Source organism: Pongo abelii, chromosome 13, assembly GCF_028885655.2.
Source record: "Pongo abelii isolate AG06213 chromosome 13, NHGRI_mPonAbe1-v2.0_pri, whole genome shotgun sequence".
NCBI classification, from domain to species: Eukaryota; Metazoa; Chordata; class Mammalia; order Primates; family Hominidae; genus Pongo; species Pongo abelii.
Genome location: NC_071998.2, coordinates 17048989 through 17066137, shown reverse-complemented (window position 1 = coordinate 17066137; position 17149 = coordinate 17048989). Strand labels below are relative to the sequence as shown.

General features: G+C 42.5%; 1 protein-coding gene, 1 long non-coding RNA gene and 1 pseudogene across 2 annotated transcripts; 1 reads left to right on the top strand and 2 right to left on the bottom strand.

Moving 5' to 3' along the window:
• The first annotated feature begins 629 nt into the window (after positions 1 to 629).
• LOC134759763 (uncharacterized) lies at positions 630 to 2784 on the top strand. Its single transcript, XR_010136486.1, has 2 exons — positions 630 to 1044; positions 2502 to 2784. It is a non-coding gene; the product is annotated as an uncharacterized LOC134759763 (long non-coding RNA).
• An 11319-nt stretch (positions 2785 to 14103) lies between these two features.
• LOC100432905 (putative protein FAM220BP) lies at positions 14104 to 16184 on the bottom strand. Its single transcript, XM_009235964.4, has one exon. The coding sequence runs from the start codon at positions 16165 to 16167 to the stop codon at positions 15349 to 15351; it is 819 nt and encodes a 272-aa protein (XP_009234239.3). The 5' UTR covers positions 16168 to 16184; the 3' UTR covers positions 14104 to 15348.
• A 43-nt stretch (positions 16185 to 16227) lies between these two features.
• LOC129047719 (small integral membrane protein 10-like protein 2A) lies at positions 16228 to 16433 on the bottom strand (annotated as a pseudogene).
• Between the last annotated feature and the right edge of the window lie 716 nt (positions 16434 to 17149).

Sequence of the window (17149 nt, the reverse complement as noted above, 5' to 3'; positions counted from 1 at the left end):
AAACAGGCCAGGTGGTGTCAGGAGCCCAGGTCTCCAGCTGGAGGGAACGTCAACCCTGCAGTGGGAGCCAGGGGCCCATCGCACATCCTAGGCACAGATGCTAATGTAGGCACCGCAGGTAAGCTGGGCTTTGTACCCTTCCCTGGCTTCAGAAAGAAGCCAACAAGGAGCGTTTTGCAGAATGAAACCTTTCTTTCCAGAAGCACTGCTGACTGTAAGTGACTGCCGTTTGTGGCAGTGAGCATTTTGTCCATTCTGAGGTTGGATTGGTTTCTCCTTTTGGCCTTGCCCTGCCCTACAGACCATAAAGGAGAACAGCAAGAGGCCCCCAGCAAACACCCGCAGATGGCCCTGGACATCAGCCACTTTCTGAGAAACGTCATGTTGTGGGAGGGCTAAGGCATCAAGTAAGGCCTATGGGGCTGGAGGATCCCAGGCAAGGTGGGGCAATCCAGAGCCATGGGGGCTTCCCATGGGAATTGGGAGGTCCCGAGGCAGAGTCAGAGGTTCCACGGGAGGAGTCACAGAGTCACCAAGGACTCACCTGGCCCAGGGAGCAGTCAACACCATGGACTGAGCACCTGCTGGGCTCCAAGCCCTGTGCCAGGCTGCCCGTGTGGGGCCAGGAGGCAACTCAGAGTGGGAGGCAGAGAGAGAAGTGTGCTCAGAGGGCACCTGTATCTGGATGTAATGTGGTCCTGAGACTCTGGCTGGGAAGTGCTTCCAGGTTATCCTATGTGTTATGCAGCTACTTCCTCTCCCCAGCCTTACCCTGTAGGAATTCTAGTGACTATGTTGCCACCATCTTGGAGCTCCATGCCCTCATAGTGTAGTGGCACCAGCAGATCTGCCTGTGCATGGACTTCCTGTACTACCTCACTCCTGAGGGGTGATGCTTCTGCAGGGCCTATGAACTGGTGCACAACTTTAGCCACCATCGTCCTGGAGCAGCGCTACACCCTCACTAGCCAGGGTGTCGACAGCCTCAAGGCCAAGGCCACATTCAAGACTTTGGGCTTCACTGATGCACTTGTGTCGAGCAAGGTGGGCATCTCTGGGATCTTAATTCAGGAGGTAGAATGCAGCTTCAGATCAAGTGTCTGATCAAAGAACTTGAACTTGATCTGGAGGGCTCTGGGGAGCCATGGAAGGTTCTGGATAAAGGGACAGTCAGCCACGTTTTAGAGATGACTGTGGAAGGCTTCCTGGAAGGAGTGAACAAGAGCCAGGAGACCAGGGAGGGAGCCTGTGGGGCAGGTCTGGAGATGGCAAAGGAGGGATCCTGCTTGGATGAAAAGTCTTCAGGGACCATCTCAGGTTACACTCAGGTGCCCTCTGAGTCAGTGTGTTCCAAGTAAGGGGTTCTAAGCCTCCTATTGTGGCTCATGCCTGACAGTGTCAGCACCAGCTCCCCTAACCCCACTGCTCAGGGTCCACTTTGCTTCTGTATCCTGCATGTTCCCCTTTCCTGCTGAAAAGCAGATTCCCCAATGAGCAGCAGAATCCTGTTTCTCCCTGCAGGCCCCTCTGCTCCTTATGACTGGTGTTTTGTGGGATTCCTCTCTTGGTTTTGGATGAGAACACCCTTTCCCGTTCCACAACGATTGTTTCTGTGGACCTTACCCCAGGTTTTCCCCTGGTCGGGCACCGGGCAGGTGGGGGTGGTGGGACCAACTCTTTAGAACCAGCAATGCCAAACAGATCCCACTCAGGGGAAGTTCATGTTAAGTGTCATGGGTCCTATGGAATTTTCTGAAGCTTTCCTTTTCTCCCCCACCTTCAACCAGCTTATCTGATCTCCTGGGATCTCTACTAGGATGCTGGCAGCCCAGCCAGCTGGTCTGGCCCAGGATGTGTCTTCAGGGGCTGGTTATGCTTCACGACCTGTGTTGTGGGGAGTGGTAAGCAGCACCTGCTTCTAGCTTCACTGTTTGGCCAGATTTCATCCCCACCGTGGCTCTTCATTGCAGCTGCTTTCTGCTCCCTCCATGGACCCTGCGTGGAATTGCGCCATGTTTCTGTTTGGGCACCACTGAGGAAGGAAGCATGAAGGACGCACAGGTCAGGCCATTCTGTTGCCCACCTCGTGCTGGGTCTTTACTCCTGGGATGCCTTCAGGGGCAGCTCCTTTTCCATGCCTCCCCCCACCCCACATCTCTCAGGTTGCTGCTCAAAGGTCACCTCTTGGAGGGGTCTCTCCCTGTCACTGTGTTTGGAACAGCTCCCTCAGTTTCTTTCTAGCTCATCTCACTCTGGTAATGTCTTTCATTACCACCACCATCTGACCTGGTCTTACGACCTGTTAGCTTCCTTCATCAGACATGAGCACCAGGATGGCAGAGGCCTCATCTGTCCCGTTCCTCCTGTGGCCTGGGTCCTAGCACCATGTCTGGTACAGTGTAGGTGCTCAAGGGAAGTTTACTGTTGAAGAACTGTCTACCTGGGAGAGGTTACTGTTAATCTAAGCTGCACTATTTGGTAAACCCCTTGCTGTTTTGCAGATCCTGGTCAGAGTAAAACATTCCATGGGAACTCGGGCTGTGAGAAACATCCTAACCACCTGACTGCAGAAACATCCTTATCACATCCTGCTGGGCAAAGGCCCAACAGCCTGACTTCAGGAACATCCTTATCATCTTCTACTGGGCAGCAAGCTATACTGTCCAGAGTGCTCCCTCCCAGCCCCATGATTACCCCAGCCTGTGAGCGGCAGTGGGTGCTGACACTAAGCTGGTTTCCCCCTCCGCAGGGTTTTGCTAGTAATAAACCTGTGTTGCTGTTGAAGCGGCCAATCTCTGTGTGTGCCTGTGTGTGTGTGTGTGTGTGTGTGTGTCTTTAACTCTTGCCTTGCCTTCAAATCCTTACAATAACTCCACTTCTCCATTTTACCATGGAGGATACGGGACTCAAGAAGAGCAAGTAACTTACCCAGAATTACACAGCCAGTGAGTCACAGAGTCTGAACTTGAACTCAGTTCAGCTGAATCCAGAACTCCCGTCTTCCTGAGAGTGCAGGAAAGGAAAGGTGGACATGCAGCTGGTGAGCAGCCCACATGCTTTTTCTAGGAGACCCCAAGGTGGGCTCCTGGGAATTGTGTCTTCATGGTCACAAAAGAAGGACTGCTCACCTGTGCTGTGCATCAGCTAAGTGTCCCCATTGTCCCAAATCTGCATTTCTTTTTATTCTTTTATTTATTTAGTTTATTTTGAGATAATGTCTCACTCTGTTCCCCAGGCTGAAGTGCAGTGATGTGATCTCAGCTCACTGAAACCTCCACCTCCTGGGTTCAAGCTATTCTCCTGCCTCAGTCCCTGAGTAGCTGGGACTACAGATGTATGCCCAGCTAATTTTTGTACTTTTAGTAGAGATGGACTTTCACCATGTTGGCCAGGCTAGTCTTGAACTCCTGACCTCAAATGATCCACCCACCTCAGCCTCCCAAAGTGCTGGGATTACAGGCACGAGCCACTGTGTCAAGCCTCAAATCCTCACTTCTTTTCAAATTTTGTTTTTTGTTTTTTTGGTTTTTTTTGAGATGAAGTCTCACTTTTGTCACCCAGGCTGGAGTGCAATGGTGCGATCTTGGCTCACTGCAACCTCCACCTTCTGGGTTCAAGCAATAGTAGGATATCCTACTATTTGTGACAATGTGGATGAACGTGGAAGACATGCTAAGTGAAATGAATAAGCCACACAGAAAGATAAATATTACATGGTCTCACTTATACATGGAATCTGAAAAAGAACTCATGGAAACCAAAAGTAGAAGAGTGGTTACCAGCAGTCAGGGGGTGAGGAAAATGGAGAGATGTTGGTTCAAGCGTACAAATTTTTAAATATAAAATGAGTAACTTTCTGGAAACCTAATGTAGAACATAGAGACTCTAGTTAATAATAATGTATTGGATACTTGAAATACGCTAACAGAGTGGATCTTAAACATTCTCACCACAAAAAACTCAGGAGGCTGAGGCAGGAGAATCGCATGAACCTGGGAAGCAGAGGTTGCAGTCAGCCAAGATTGTGCCACTGCACTCCCAGCCTGCGTGACAGAGTGAGACTCCATCTCAAAAAAAAAAAAAAAAAAAAAAAATGCTATGTATGTTGATGGGAATGTTAATTAGCTTGGTTGTGGTAATCATTTCACAATGTATACACTTATCAAAATATATTGTACACCTTAAAGACATAATTTTTATTTGTCAATTATATCTCAATGAAGCTAGCCAAAAACAAAAACAAAAACAAACAAACAAAAAAAACTGCATCCCAGCCTTGGGCAGTGGTAGACAGTGGATTCAATGGTTAATAGGATGATATGGCTGGGAGTGACTCTCAGAAACATGAGGACTTGGTTGGATGGCTAACCATCCCAAGTTAACCTGGTAAAGAGGAAGGCAAGAGACCTGGAGCCGGATTCCAGAGTTAAAATCCCAATCCAAAGCAAAGTCTTATGGTAAAACATTGGTTGATATCATCTTTCTTTCTTTTTTTCTCTCTTTTTTTTTTTTTTTTTGAGACAGGGTCTCGCTCTGTCACCCAGGCTGGAGTACAATGGCGCCATCTCAGCTCACTGCAAGCTCTGCCTCCTGGGTTGACGCCATTCTCCTCCTTCCTCAGCCTCCCGAGTAGCTGGGACCACAGGCACCCACCACCACGCCCGGCTAATTTTTTGTATTTTTAGTAGAGATGGGGTTTCACCGTATTAGCCAGGATGGTCTTGATCTCCTAACCTCATGATCTGCCCACTCGGCCTCCCTAAGTGCTGGGATTACAGGCATCAGCCACTGCACCCCGCCGACATCATCTTTCTAGAGCCAATGACAACAGCAGCACTTATTTCCTGTACCATGAATTTGTGGGATGATTCAGACCAAATTCCTCAGCCCTCTTCAGGACATTTTGGCTAACTGAGATCTTCTTGTCATGTCGGAGAAAGGGAGCAAGATGGGGATTCTGCACAACTCAAGCCCCAATATGTGGGGACAGACTCAAGTAGATCACCATTGAGGCTTTTTGTGGTAATGCAGATACTGGGAAGCCTGAGGAAGGCTGTGGCCACAAACAGGCTCGTTGAATTTACCCCTTGAAATCTGCACAGAACTTGGACAGCTCACTCCCCGATGAGCCATCACATTTATACCTGCAGCTATGACCTTTCTCTTGAGCCTCAGACCCTTATATCCTCCTGAGCACTGGTTATTTCTACTTTGATATTGAAAAGGCCCCTGGAAACTAACTCCTCTCAAACTAACTGTTCATGTGGACAATTGACATGTCAGAACCAAACCTTAGACTTATCCTCCAAACTTACTGTCCCTCAGTACCCCTTTGCTGTGAAAGCAACATCATCCTGACAGGTGTTCAGAATCCAGCTTTGTGGTATTTCTTGACTTATTCCCCTGTTGCCTCTTCTCCATCCCATCAGCAAAGCCTCTATCCCTACCTTCAGGATACGCCTGTGTCTTACCACGTCTTTGCCTTCATCTGTTCTTGACACCATCACTTCTTGACAGGATGACTGTGGCTGCCTACTAACAATATTCCTTCTCCTGCCCTTGCACCCAGTCTGTGCTCCAGCCAGCACCAGAATAACCTCCCAGGTCACTCCTCAGCTCAAAACCCCAATATATTTCCACTCATCAGAGTAGAAGCCAAAATATGCCCATCACCCATTAAGTCCAGGCTGAGCTGGCCACTGGTTATCTCTCTGATCTAACTCCAGAGCTGGGCCTTTGCTCACTCTGCTGCAGTCTAAAAGGTCACCTTGCTGCTCCTTGAATGCACGAAGATGCACCTGCCCCAGGGCTTGGCATTTGCTCTGCCTTGAATTGCTACCCCTGATACCCAAATGATGGTCTCTCTTCTGTTCTAATCTCTGCTGAAATGCCACCTTGTCAATGATGTCTCCCCAGATCACTTGTAGTGATCATCCATTAGGAATAGTGTTGACACCCACCCCCAAACCACCACCCCCTATTAACTTCCTGCCCCGTTTCTCTTGTAGCTCTCACTATCATTCAGTATGCCAAATACCATCATTATTTGTGTATTTCTCTCCTTCATCGCTAGATTGTAAGTTTCATGAGGGCAGGATTTTTTTCCACTTTGTCGCTGCTTTATCTCCAATGACTTTTACAGAGTGAGTGCACAGTAAACGCCTGTAAAAGAATGATTGAATTGCATAAGGACAAAGAAACTTTTATTTTACTATCATAATGCCATGACTTCCTGCAAATCTCCACGTGGATCTCTATGTCAGCTTTTTACTGCCTCTACTTAATTTTCTCCAAGACCTTCCTTGGAAATATCTGTAGGCTTAGGAAGTTTTAATAGCAAATACTGGAGTAAATAAATAAATAAATAAAATACAATAAAATAAGTTATGAAATATACCTAGCAGCCACGAAACCTCAACTTATAAAATGCAGAGAAGACCAGATATGTAACACTCTCACCTGTTGGGGGTGGCTGAGGAGTTGGTCTTTGTGTGGCCTAAATCAGAACTCAGATGGCAAAAGTGACTAGCTCAAATCTCAGGGTAGTGGAATCTGCAGGAAGCAGTGAGTATGGCTTGTGAAAAATGTACCAAACTACAGAACCAGGGATGCCAGCGGAAAGAGGTTTTTGATTAAAGAAGAATGCTGAGGCCTCTAGAAGAGGCAGGAGTGAATCTCCTAGGGAAATTAAGACATTAATAACAGCTGTCTATGTGGGGTATTTGGAAAAATAGCACACACATAGGCCCATGGAAGGTGTATGTCCAAAAGACCTCAAGTCTTTACACTACAGTGATTAACAAAGGTCTTCCTCCATGCAGAGCCGTTCTTCAAAGATTGGGAGAGGTGGCCATTTAATCCAAATTGCAGTTTTCAACAAAAACTTAGAAGGTGTGTAAGGAAATAGGAAAACATGCATAGCCCATTCAAAGGAAGAAAATGAATATCCAGACTCATCTTTGAAAAAACACAGGTCTCAGACTTACTAGATCAAGATTTCAAAACAGCTGTCTTAAATATGCTCAAAGGGCTAAAGGAAAACACAGACAACGAAGTAAAGGAAATCAGGAAAACAATATGTAAACAAATAAGAATATCAACAAAGAGATTGGAATTGTAAAGAGAACCAAATAGAAACTCTGGAGCTGAAAAATAGAGTAACCTAATAGAAAAATTTACTAGAAGGATACAAAAGCAGACTTGAAAAGGCAGAAGAAGGAATTAGCAAACTTGAAGATAAGTTCATTGAAACTATCAAGTTAAGGAGCAAAAGAAAACAGTGAGGAAAAGCAAACAGAGCCTAAGAGAGTATGGGACACCATATACCAAACACATATACATTATAGAAGTCCCCAGACAAAAGAAAGAGAAAAGGGCAGAAAAATTATTTGAAGACGTAGTGGCCAAAAACTTCTCAAACTGGAGGAAAGATGTAAATATACAAATCCAAAAAGTTCTGTGAATCCATGTTGGTTAAACCCAAAGTTACCCATAGTACATTCATGCATAATTATGTAGCACTTGAAGATTAAACATTTTAAATACCTTTTAGAATAGCATCTAAAATCATAGGGATACATTTAACAAAAGTGTGTAAGAAAACTAATGAAAACTAAAACTTTGCTGAGAAAAATAAAACTACTGTTAACAGATGACTTCTTTCCAAATATATCTATAGATGCAATGGAATACCATTCCAAATTCTAGTTGGTTGTTAAAAATAGAAACTAACAAGCTGATTTAAAAATATATATGGAAATTTAATCTAGAATATATAAGATATATATGGAAAAGCAACCTAGAATAGCCCAAAGAATTTTGAAAATGAAGAAATTTAGAAGACTTAAACTACCTGACTTCAAGATTTAGAATAAACTCACAATCTTCAAGATTATAATGTAGTGGTGAAGACAATATAATGTAGTGGTGAAGACAATAAAAAAGATTCCAGGAATAAACCCACGTATATATGGTCAAATGATTTGTTCAACAAAAACCCAAAAGCAATTCAATATGAAAAGAAAACAATTTTTTTCAAAAAATGATGTGGAAACAAGTAGATATCCATATGAAGGGGAAACAAACCTCAACCCTTACTTCACACCCTATATAAAAATGATTCCAAAAGGGATCACAGGCCTACTCATAAATAAAGTAAAACTAGGAAGCTTTTAGAAGAAAAAGTAGGAGAATATCTTTATGACTTTGGGGGTGGACATAAATTTCTTAAGGAATTGACAGAAAGCACTGGCCACATTGTTTTGAAAAATTTGAGTTCATTAAAATTTAAATCTTCTGACCATCAAAAGACATTCTTAAGAAACAGACAAATCTCAGACTGACAGAAAATATTCATATGTATCTGTCAAGGGACTTATGTTAAGAATATATTTTCTAAAAGTTGCTACAATTCAATAATAAAAAGACTAACATCCAAATTTTAAAATGTATAAAAGCTTTGAACTGACAATTTACAAAATAAGATATATGGCAGATCAGCACATTAAAAGATGCCCAGCATCATTAGTCATCAAGGAAGTGCAGATCAAAATTGCCCCCTGACACGAATACAGACCTACCAGAATTGCTAAAATGAAAAAGGCTAATCACTGCTAATGCAACAGCAACTCTCATACATGACTGTATGGTGTAAAATGATACAACCATTTTGGAAAACTGTTTGCAAGTTTCTTAAAACATTTATACATACCTCTTCCATTTAACCACAGCATCTACAGAAATGCAAACACATGCCCACAAAAAGCCTTGCACAAAAGTGTTTACAGCAGCCCCAAACTAGAAGCAACCCAAATGTCCATCTACTGTGAAGTGAATAACCCAACTGTAGTACATGCATGCAACTGTCTTCTGCTTCCGGGCTAAGTTCTTTGCTTTTAAGGGCTTCTGGAATTGGATCGGACCCACCCAGATAATTCCAGATAATCTTACTTTCAGTCCCACAAACACCACCATCCCCTGCACCACCTCAGCCCTCCTGCTCTTCAGAGCTCGGCGCACAGGGTTCATTTCCTCTCAGATGATCTTCTCCGCTAAGTCAGTTTATACAGGGTTCCCTTCTTGTGCAGAGCTAGGCCAGCTTCCCACATGTTCCAGGGCAGGCTCACTTTGAGCAGGCTGTGTGTGTGTGTGTGTTCCTGGCTTTCTGCTATAAATTGAAGATCATGGAGGGCAGGGACTGCCTTTTTCTTCTTTTTGCCCTCCACTTAGCCCCTTGACTTTTTGCCCTCCACTTAGTCCCTGACACAGTCCAGCTTAGTGGAGAAGCATGCGGTCTGTAGAATCAGATGGAACCATGTGAGGTTTGGGACCACAAGTGGATACACAAAACAGGAATCCTCTCTAATAAGGATACCCTTGAGCCAAGCATTGGGTAAGTGAGGAAGGCATAGCCACAGGGGAATCTGGGAAAGGCTCTGCAAGTGCACAGGCCCTGGGGCCCGCATGTGCTGAGTGTGAGAAAAAGCAAGAGGCCAGGATGGCTGCTGAGAATGAGGGAGGGGCCCATGTTAGGAGGCAGTGGGGACAGATGGTGTTGACCCTTTAGCTCATGGAAGGGCTTGGGTCCATGTTATGAGTGAACCGGGATGCCATTGGCAGGTTTGAGTGGAGGAGTCACATGATCTGACTTTTGTTTAACAGGAACATCTCCTGAAGCGCTGAGAATAGATTGAACAGCCAAAGCGTGGAGGTCAGGGCAGAGGTGACTGTATGTGCAGCAGCCTCCCCTCATCACTTGAGTCTTCAGTATTGTTTGTGCAGGAAATGTAGGATCACTGCTTGATTCTTTTCCTTCATTTACCAATTGTCATAGCAATCAGTTGGTTCCCTAGCATCCTCCAAAGGAAACAAATGGGGCTCTTTTTTTTAGAGAGACAGGGTCTGGCTCTGTCGCCCAGGCTGGAGTGCAGTGGCGCAATTACTGCTTACTGCAGCCTCGAAGTTTTGGGCTCAAATTATCCTCCCACCTCAGCCAAGTAGCTGGTATTACAGGCATGTGCCACCATGCCCAGATGACTTTTTTATTTTTTCTAGAGTCAAAGTCTCACCATGTTGCCCAGTCTGGTCTCAAACTCCTGGCCTCAAGCAATCCTCCAGCCTTGGCCTCCCAAAGTGCTGGGATTACAGGTGCGAGCCACCACATCCTGCTTAATGAGCATTCTTAATATTATTATAAAGTCTTGAGTTTTTCAAATATTTGATGTGTTTCAAAACATTCCAATTATTATTTTTATAGCTCAAATTATCCCATATTTGGCCAGTGAGAGCCTGTTCATGTTGGCGTCTTGACCCTTTACACGTGTGCCCAGTAGTCCTTGATGGCTCCTTGGCATCTGTTATAACAAGATGCTCCAGGCTCATCTGGTACATTTCCTGCACCAGGTAGGGAACAAGCCATTTCTTTTAGATGGAAGTGACATTTAGAGTCCGCAACGCAGACAACAGGAGTGCTTGTTGCTTCTAGATTTTTGTTTCCTGGAATATTGAGTGGATAGAGGTAGAACATATGTATTGTTAATTAAAATTTTAATTTTGAGATACTCATAGATTCACAAACAATTTTAAGATATTATTTACACAGATCTGCATTCCATTTACTCAGTTTCTCCCAACAATAATATCTTGCAAAGCTATATTGCAATATCACAACCAGGATATTAGCATTGATGTAGTCAAGACGCATTGCCTTCACTGTAAAAGCCCCCTCAAGTTTTCCTTTTCTAGCTACACCCCCTTCCCTCCTGTCCCCAGTCCCTCCTTCATCTCTGACAACCACTGAATCTATTCTCCATTTCTATAGTTTTGTCATGTCAAGAATGTTATATCAACAGAATTATGCATTCTGTAGCCTTTCGGCATTGGCTGTTTTGACTCTGTAATTCTCTGAAGATTTTCCAGGATGTTGTGCATATCAATAGTGTATTCCTTTTTATTGCTGAATAGTATTCTGTGCTATGGATGTACCACAGACTGTTTAATCATTCACGAACTGAAGGACATGTAGGTTGTTTCCAGTTGGGGCCACTACAAATAAACTTGCTCAAAACATTTATGTGCAGGTTTTTGTGTGAACCCAAGTCTTCATTTCTCTGGGAAAAATGCCCAAGGATGCAGTTGCTGAGTTGTGTGGCACTGCCAGTTTCATTTTTTTTTTAATTGCCAAACTTTTTTCCAGAGTGGCTGTACCATTTTACATTCCCATTAACAGTAAATAAGGGAAAGAGTTTCCCTTCATCCTCACTAGCATTTGGAGTTGTCACTATTTTTTATTTAACCATTGTCATATGTGTATAGTAATAGCTCATCATAATTTTAATTGTAATTTTCATAATAGCAAATTATGTTAAATGTCCTTCCTTGACTTCTGTCTGTGCTTTTTGGTGAAATGCGTGTTCATATCATTTGCCCATTTTCTGTTTGTTTATTTTACTATTGAGTTTTGAGAGTTCTTTATGTTATTTAGATACTAATCCTTTGTCTACTAAATGCTTTCAAAACATTTTGTCCTAGTCGGTAGTTTGTTTTTTCATACTCTTAGCAAGGTCATTCATGGAACAAAATTTTTTTCTTTAATTTTGATAGCATCCGGTTTATCAATTTTTGCTTTTATTGATGATGTTTTTGTTGTAAAGTTTAAAATATTCTTTGCGTGGCCCTAGGTCCTGAAGGGTTTTAATGTATTTTTCTAAAAGATTTGTAGTTTTACATTTAAGTCCGTGGTCTATTTTGAATTAATTCATGTATGGAGTGTTAGGTTCATGTCACCATTCAACTTTGCTCATGGATATGCAAATGCTCCAGCAATATTTGTTGAAAAAACTTCCTTTCCCCACACTGCATTACTTTTATGCTTTTGTCAATAACCTGTCAGTTATATTTATGTGGGTATGAGTTCTCTGTTCTGTTTAATTTGTCTGTGTATCTTTCACTCTACCAATACCACGTGCTGTTGATTACAATAGCTACACAATAAGTCTTGTAATGGGATAGATTGATTCTTCCAACTTGGTAATCCTTTTTCAAAAATGTTTTAGCTATTTTAGTTCTTTGCATCTCCATGACAATTTTAAAATAATCTTGTATTCATCTACAAAAAAATATTGCTGAATTTTTATACGAATTGTATATATGAGTTTGGGAAGTATTAACATCTTTGCTATTTTGAGTCTCCAAATTGAAGAACATGGTGTGTCTTGTCATTTGTTTAGATCTTTGATTTCTTTCATCAGAATTTCTAATGTTTAGCATTCAAATCTTATGAATGTTTTGTTAGAATTTGAAATGAGTATTTCCTTTTTTGAGCAATTATAAATGGTACTTATTGTATTTTTAATTTTTATATCCAAGTGTTCATCACTCAAAGCACACTTGACTTTTTTGTATGTTTATGTTGTATCCTGCAGCCTTGCTGAATTCACTTACTAGTTCTAGGAGTTGTTGATTTTGGTGGTTTCAAATAGATTTCTTTGGATTTTCCACATAGCCATCATGTTATCGGCAAAAGTGAGCAGTTTTATTTCTTCCTTTCCAATCAATATGCCTTTTTTAAAATGCTTTACTAAACTGACTAAAACTTCCAGTGCTATATTGAATTAGAGTAGTAAGAGCAGATATCTTTGCTTTATTCCCTTTCTTAGGAGAAAAACATACTTTCTTTGACCATTAAGTATAATGTTAAATGTTGGAGTTTTTGTAAAAGCTCTTTATCAAATTAAGGAAGTTCCTCTCTATTATTTTTCTCAGAGTTTTTTTTTTTTTTTTTTTTTCCAGATGGAGTCTCTTTCTGTCACCCAGGCTGGAGTGCAGTGGCTCAATCTCAGCTCAATGCAACCTCCACCTCCCAAGTGCAAGTGATTCTCATACCTCAGCCTCCCAAGTAGCTGGCATGCATCACCACACCTGGCTAATTTTTTTGTATTTTTAGTAGAGACAGGGTATCGCCACATTGGCCAGGCAGGTCTCAAACTCCTGGCCTCATGTGTTCTACCCGCCTCACCTCCCAAAGTGCTCAGATTACAGGTGTGAGCCACCACACCTGGCGTTTCTCAGAGTTTTTATCATGCATTTTGTCAAATGATTTTTCTGCATCAATTGATATGATTATGTGATTCTCTTCTTCATCTTGTTAATATGGTAGGTTACATTGATTTTCAAATGTGGAACAAGCCTTGCTTTCCAGGAATAAACCCTACTTGCTCATAGCATATAATTCTTTTTACATATCGCTTAATTCTGTGTCTATATTTATGAGGGATATTGGTCTGTAGTTCCTGTTTTGTTTTGTTTTTTTTTTAACTGTCTTTGTCTTTGGTATGAAGGTAATACTAGCTTTTAAAAATGAATTGAGAGAAGGAGAAGGTGGGATTTGGGGGGAAAGGTTGCAGAATTTTTGACTCAGGTCATTGTGGGCTTAGTCTCTATTGAGTGGCCGGGTTACTACAGGAAGCCACTCTCCATTCTTAGGAGCATTCTTGTCTATAAAAGGAGAAAGTTAAATGCCTCTAGAAAATCTCAGGTTTATTTTAGTGCTTAAAGTCTGTGGCTCCAAATTCAGATTCAGAACTCATTTGGCCTGGCCAGGGAGGGTCACGGAGTGCTTTCCTTACATCTCGTGTCTCTAGGCTCTGTAGACCTAGAGGTGTGGGATGTAAGAGCAGGCCCTTACCCACAGAATTTACATATAAATGGTGAAATAAGACAGTAAGTAAATAAATGTGATTATTCTGATAGTGGTAAAAATAAATAAATAAATAAAATCACTTGAAAAGTATCCCGTTGTATTTCTTTTTTCTGGAAGAGGACATATAGAATTGGTATTTATTATTCTTTAAGCTTTGGGCAGTATTTTCCAGTGAAACCATCTGAGCCTGGAGATCTTATGTGGGGCTCTTTGCATTATTTGTTTTATATTGATAAGTTGTGGTAGTTTATGCTTTTCAAGAAAGTGGTCTATTTCATTTAAGTTGACAAATGTATGTGTTTAGAGTTGTTTGTAGTATTCATTTATTATCCTTTCAACATCTACAAGGTCTTTAGTGATGCCTTCTGTTTCATGCCTAATATTTATGATCTATAATTCTCTCCTTTTTGCTTTGTCACTCTTGCTAGATGTTTGTGAATTTTATAGATCTTTTTAAAGAACTAGCTGTTTGTTTCATTGGTTTTCTTTATTGTTTTTCAGTTTTAAATTTTATTGATTTCTGCTATTATAGTCATTATTTCCTCCCTTCTTATTTTGAGTGTTTTTTTTTTTTCTCTTATTTTCTATGTACTTCAAGTGGGAGCTTAAATTATTGGCTTGATAATTTTCTTATCATCTAATTTATGCATTTAGTTCTATGAATTTCTCTCTCAGCCCTGCTTTATACATGCCCACAAATGTTGATGTGTTGCATTTTCATTGTCATTCAGTTCATTGTATTTTTTAATAAGACATATTTATTAAGCTAAAGAACAAATTTTATTTTTCATTTTCCCCAAACACTAAAATAGCACATGGCATAGTAATTCAGCACACAGCATAAACTGATATATGCAATCACTAATCCCAAAAATGGTTAAGTCTCACTTTGGGAGTCTTTAAAATCTTATGCTCTTAAATGACCTTTATCAAAGTTATCAACAGACAACAAAAGGAGTCATCTGGAAAAATTTTAGGGTACAAGATACTGCAATTCCTAGAATGTGGGAAAATTTTTATGTGGGAAATAACTTGATTTGCTTCTCTGTAACTGAGCTACTTTTTTCTCTAGCTCATTTTTAAGGTAACACTGCTAGGGTTCCGAGTTTGAGAAGGGATCTTCTAAAGGTAAGCTTAATATTGCAACTTTCACCACAAGGCCTCTGTCTAAATTGTATTTCAAGTGGAAGGAAAGGGGTGTGAGAAGTGAAATAGAATTTTGCTGCAGACCAAAATCATTCTACAAAATGTAGACATGATAATAGCTTACCATGAATTCAGCAAGATTTAACGCCAAGTACAGCGGTGTAGACCTCACAAGTATCCACTTCCACTGGGTGATCAGAAAAGCCGAAGGGACACACAGGATTTGGGACAGTGGCCTTTTAGACAGTGTTGGGTGTTGAAGACAGAACTTCATGGTAAATCCGTATGTTCTAATCTGATATTTATACAGGCTATGATGGTCTCCTGAAATGTTTCCCAATTCTTTATATGTCTTTTAAAGCACAATTTAACACATGCTAAAAAATTTCCTTCGGCATCAACCAGCTTTGAATTTAAAACTCAACTAAGTCTGCCAGATCGTACAAACCACACCAGGAACCTAAGGGCTGGATAGTTTGCATCCAGACTTAATGCGAAAGAAATCATTCTAAGACAACTCTTAAAATTAATCTACTTGCATTGTTCTGCTTGTACTTTAAACTATGGCATAATGAATTTGCTAATTCAAAATGTTGCAGCGCCAGTAACCCCAGTGTTATCTGCAGACCACGTGAGGTGCTTTTAAACATTTTCTTGAATTCTATTGTTTGCTTTGAAAACATGGGGTTTAAACGGTCAAGGAAAATGCGTTTCGTCTCATCATTCAGGAGCACTTCAGGACACGCGTGCAGTGTTGCAGACAGGATGGAATGCAGGCAAGAGGGTTCCAACTCCGAGCCCGGACCACTGGGAAAAGCACTTGTTGGGTCATCCTGAAAACTTCCCATTTCCGGCAGTTTTTGATGGCATGGCAGTCGTGACACCCGAGGCTCTCCTTTGTGGCCGTGGGTGGCCCTGGGCCCTCCTCCCAGCCAGTCCCCCGCCAGAGCTTCAACACCACTGCTGGACACCCGAGCAAAATACTCTGTTGGAGCAGGGAACAAACCCACGGCTGCGCTCAGAGTGGCTGCTGAGGCTGGATTTCTTCTTACTGATTCTTTCACATATGGAAGAACTGGGCCGCCACCGGAAAGCAAGAGGCCAGCCCCACTCGGATCCTTTCTCATTTCCAGTGATAATGCCTCACTCTGTGAATTTCCATCAGCCGCAGGCTTATTCATCCAGGAGGGTGCATCTGCAGGCCAAGGGCCCTCCGTCCGCATTCTTTTCTTAAGGCTGTATGATAGTTTGTCCGAGTCACCTCCTCCGGCCCACTGCACTTGTGCCAGGCAGGTGCCGAGGGGCCCTCTCCTGTCCCTCATGCTTCGTGTCCTTGGATGCGGTGGGCCTGAGGTCACGCCTTCGTCAGTCCGGGAGGGCCTTCAATGGATCTCAGTATGAACCTGTAGGCGGACGTTGAGCATCATGGAAGCCGCGATGTAGAGGTAGGGGAAGTTGATGCGCAGCCGCCAGGCCAGATGGAAGAAGACAGCAGCTTGCGAGTCAGCCCCTTGCAGAAGACCCCACAGGGGCGGGCGGCGGCCGAGCCCTACAGCCGGACAGCCAGGCCCGACAGATCCGCCGCCATACAGAGGCCCGCGCTCCCACCGCCCGCCCGCCGTCTCCGCGCCGCGTCGCTGCGGCCTCTGGCCTTCGCTGGGCGGGCTCAGGGAGCGAGGGAGGCGCCTGCTGGACCGGCGGGCGGGCGGGCTGCGGGAGCGGAGTCCAGGCGTCATGCTCAGAGAAGCGCCTCCGCGAGCCGCCGCCTGGTTCATACCCTCTTATTTTTAATGCATTTCTGGTTTTTGAAAAATTTCATACAAAAAACATTCAACAAACAACAGTCAAAATGATTGTGATTGTATCCAGCCTCTATCATTTTACATTCTATGTGATTTTAAGGAATAGTCTTAAGCACCCTGAGTTTCATTTCCTTCATCCTTAAAGGGGATTATATCTACTTCATTGGGTGTATGAGAATTGATATCCTATTATGTATAAAATGCTGAAAACAATTCCCGGCACTGAACAAAATTTGCAAGCTAATATATCATCGTCATCATCAACAATAACAAAAAATAATAGCAACATAATATACTATTATAGCTCATTACACCATGTCCCCATTTTGTGTGTTGCCTATTATATTCATCAAAATAGAATTATGAAGTTATTTTAAGTCATTATTTGTGCTTCTGATTATTTCTTGGAATATTAAAAAACAATTTGGGGGATTGTCTTAGTCCATTTCTGCTGCCAAAACGAAATACCACAGACCCGGCAATTTATAAACAATAGAAATTG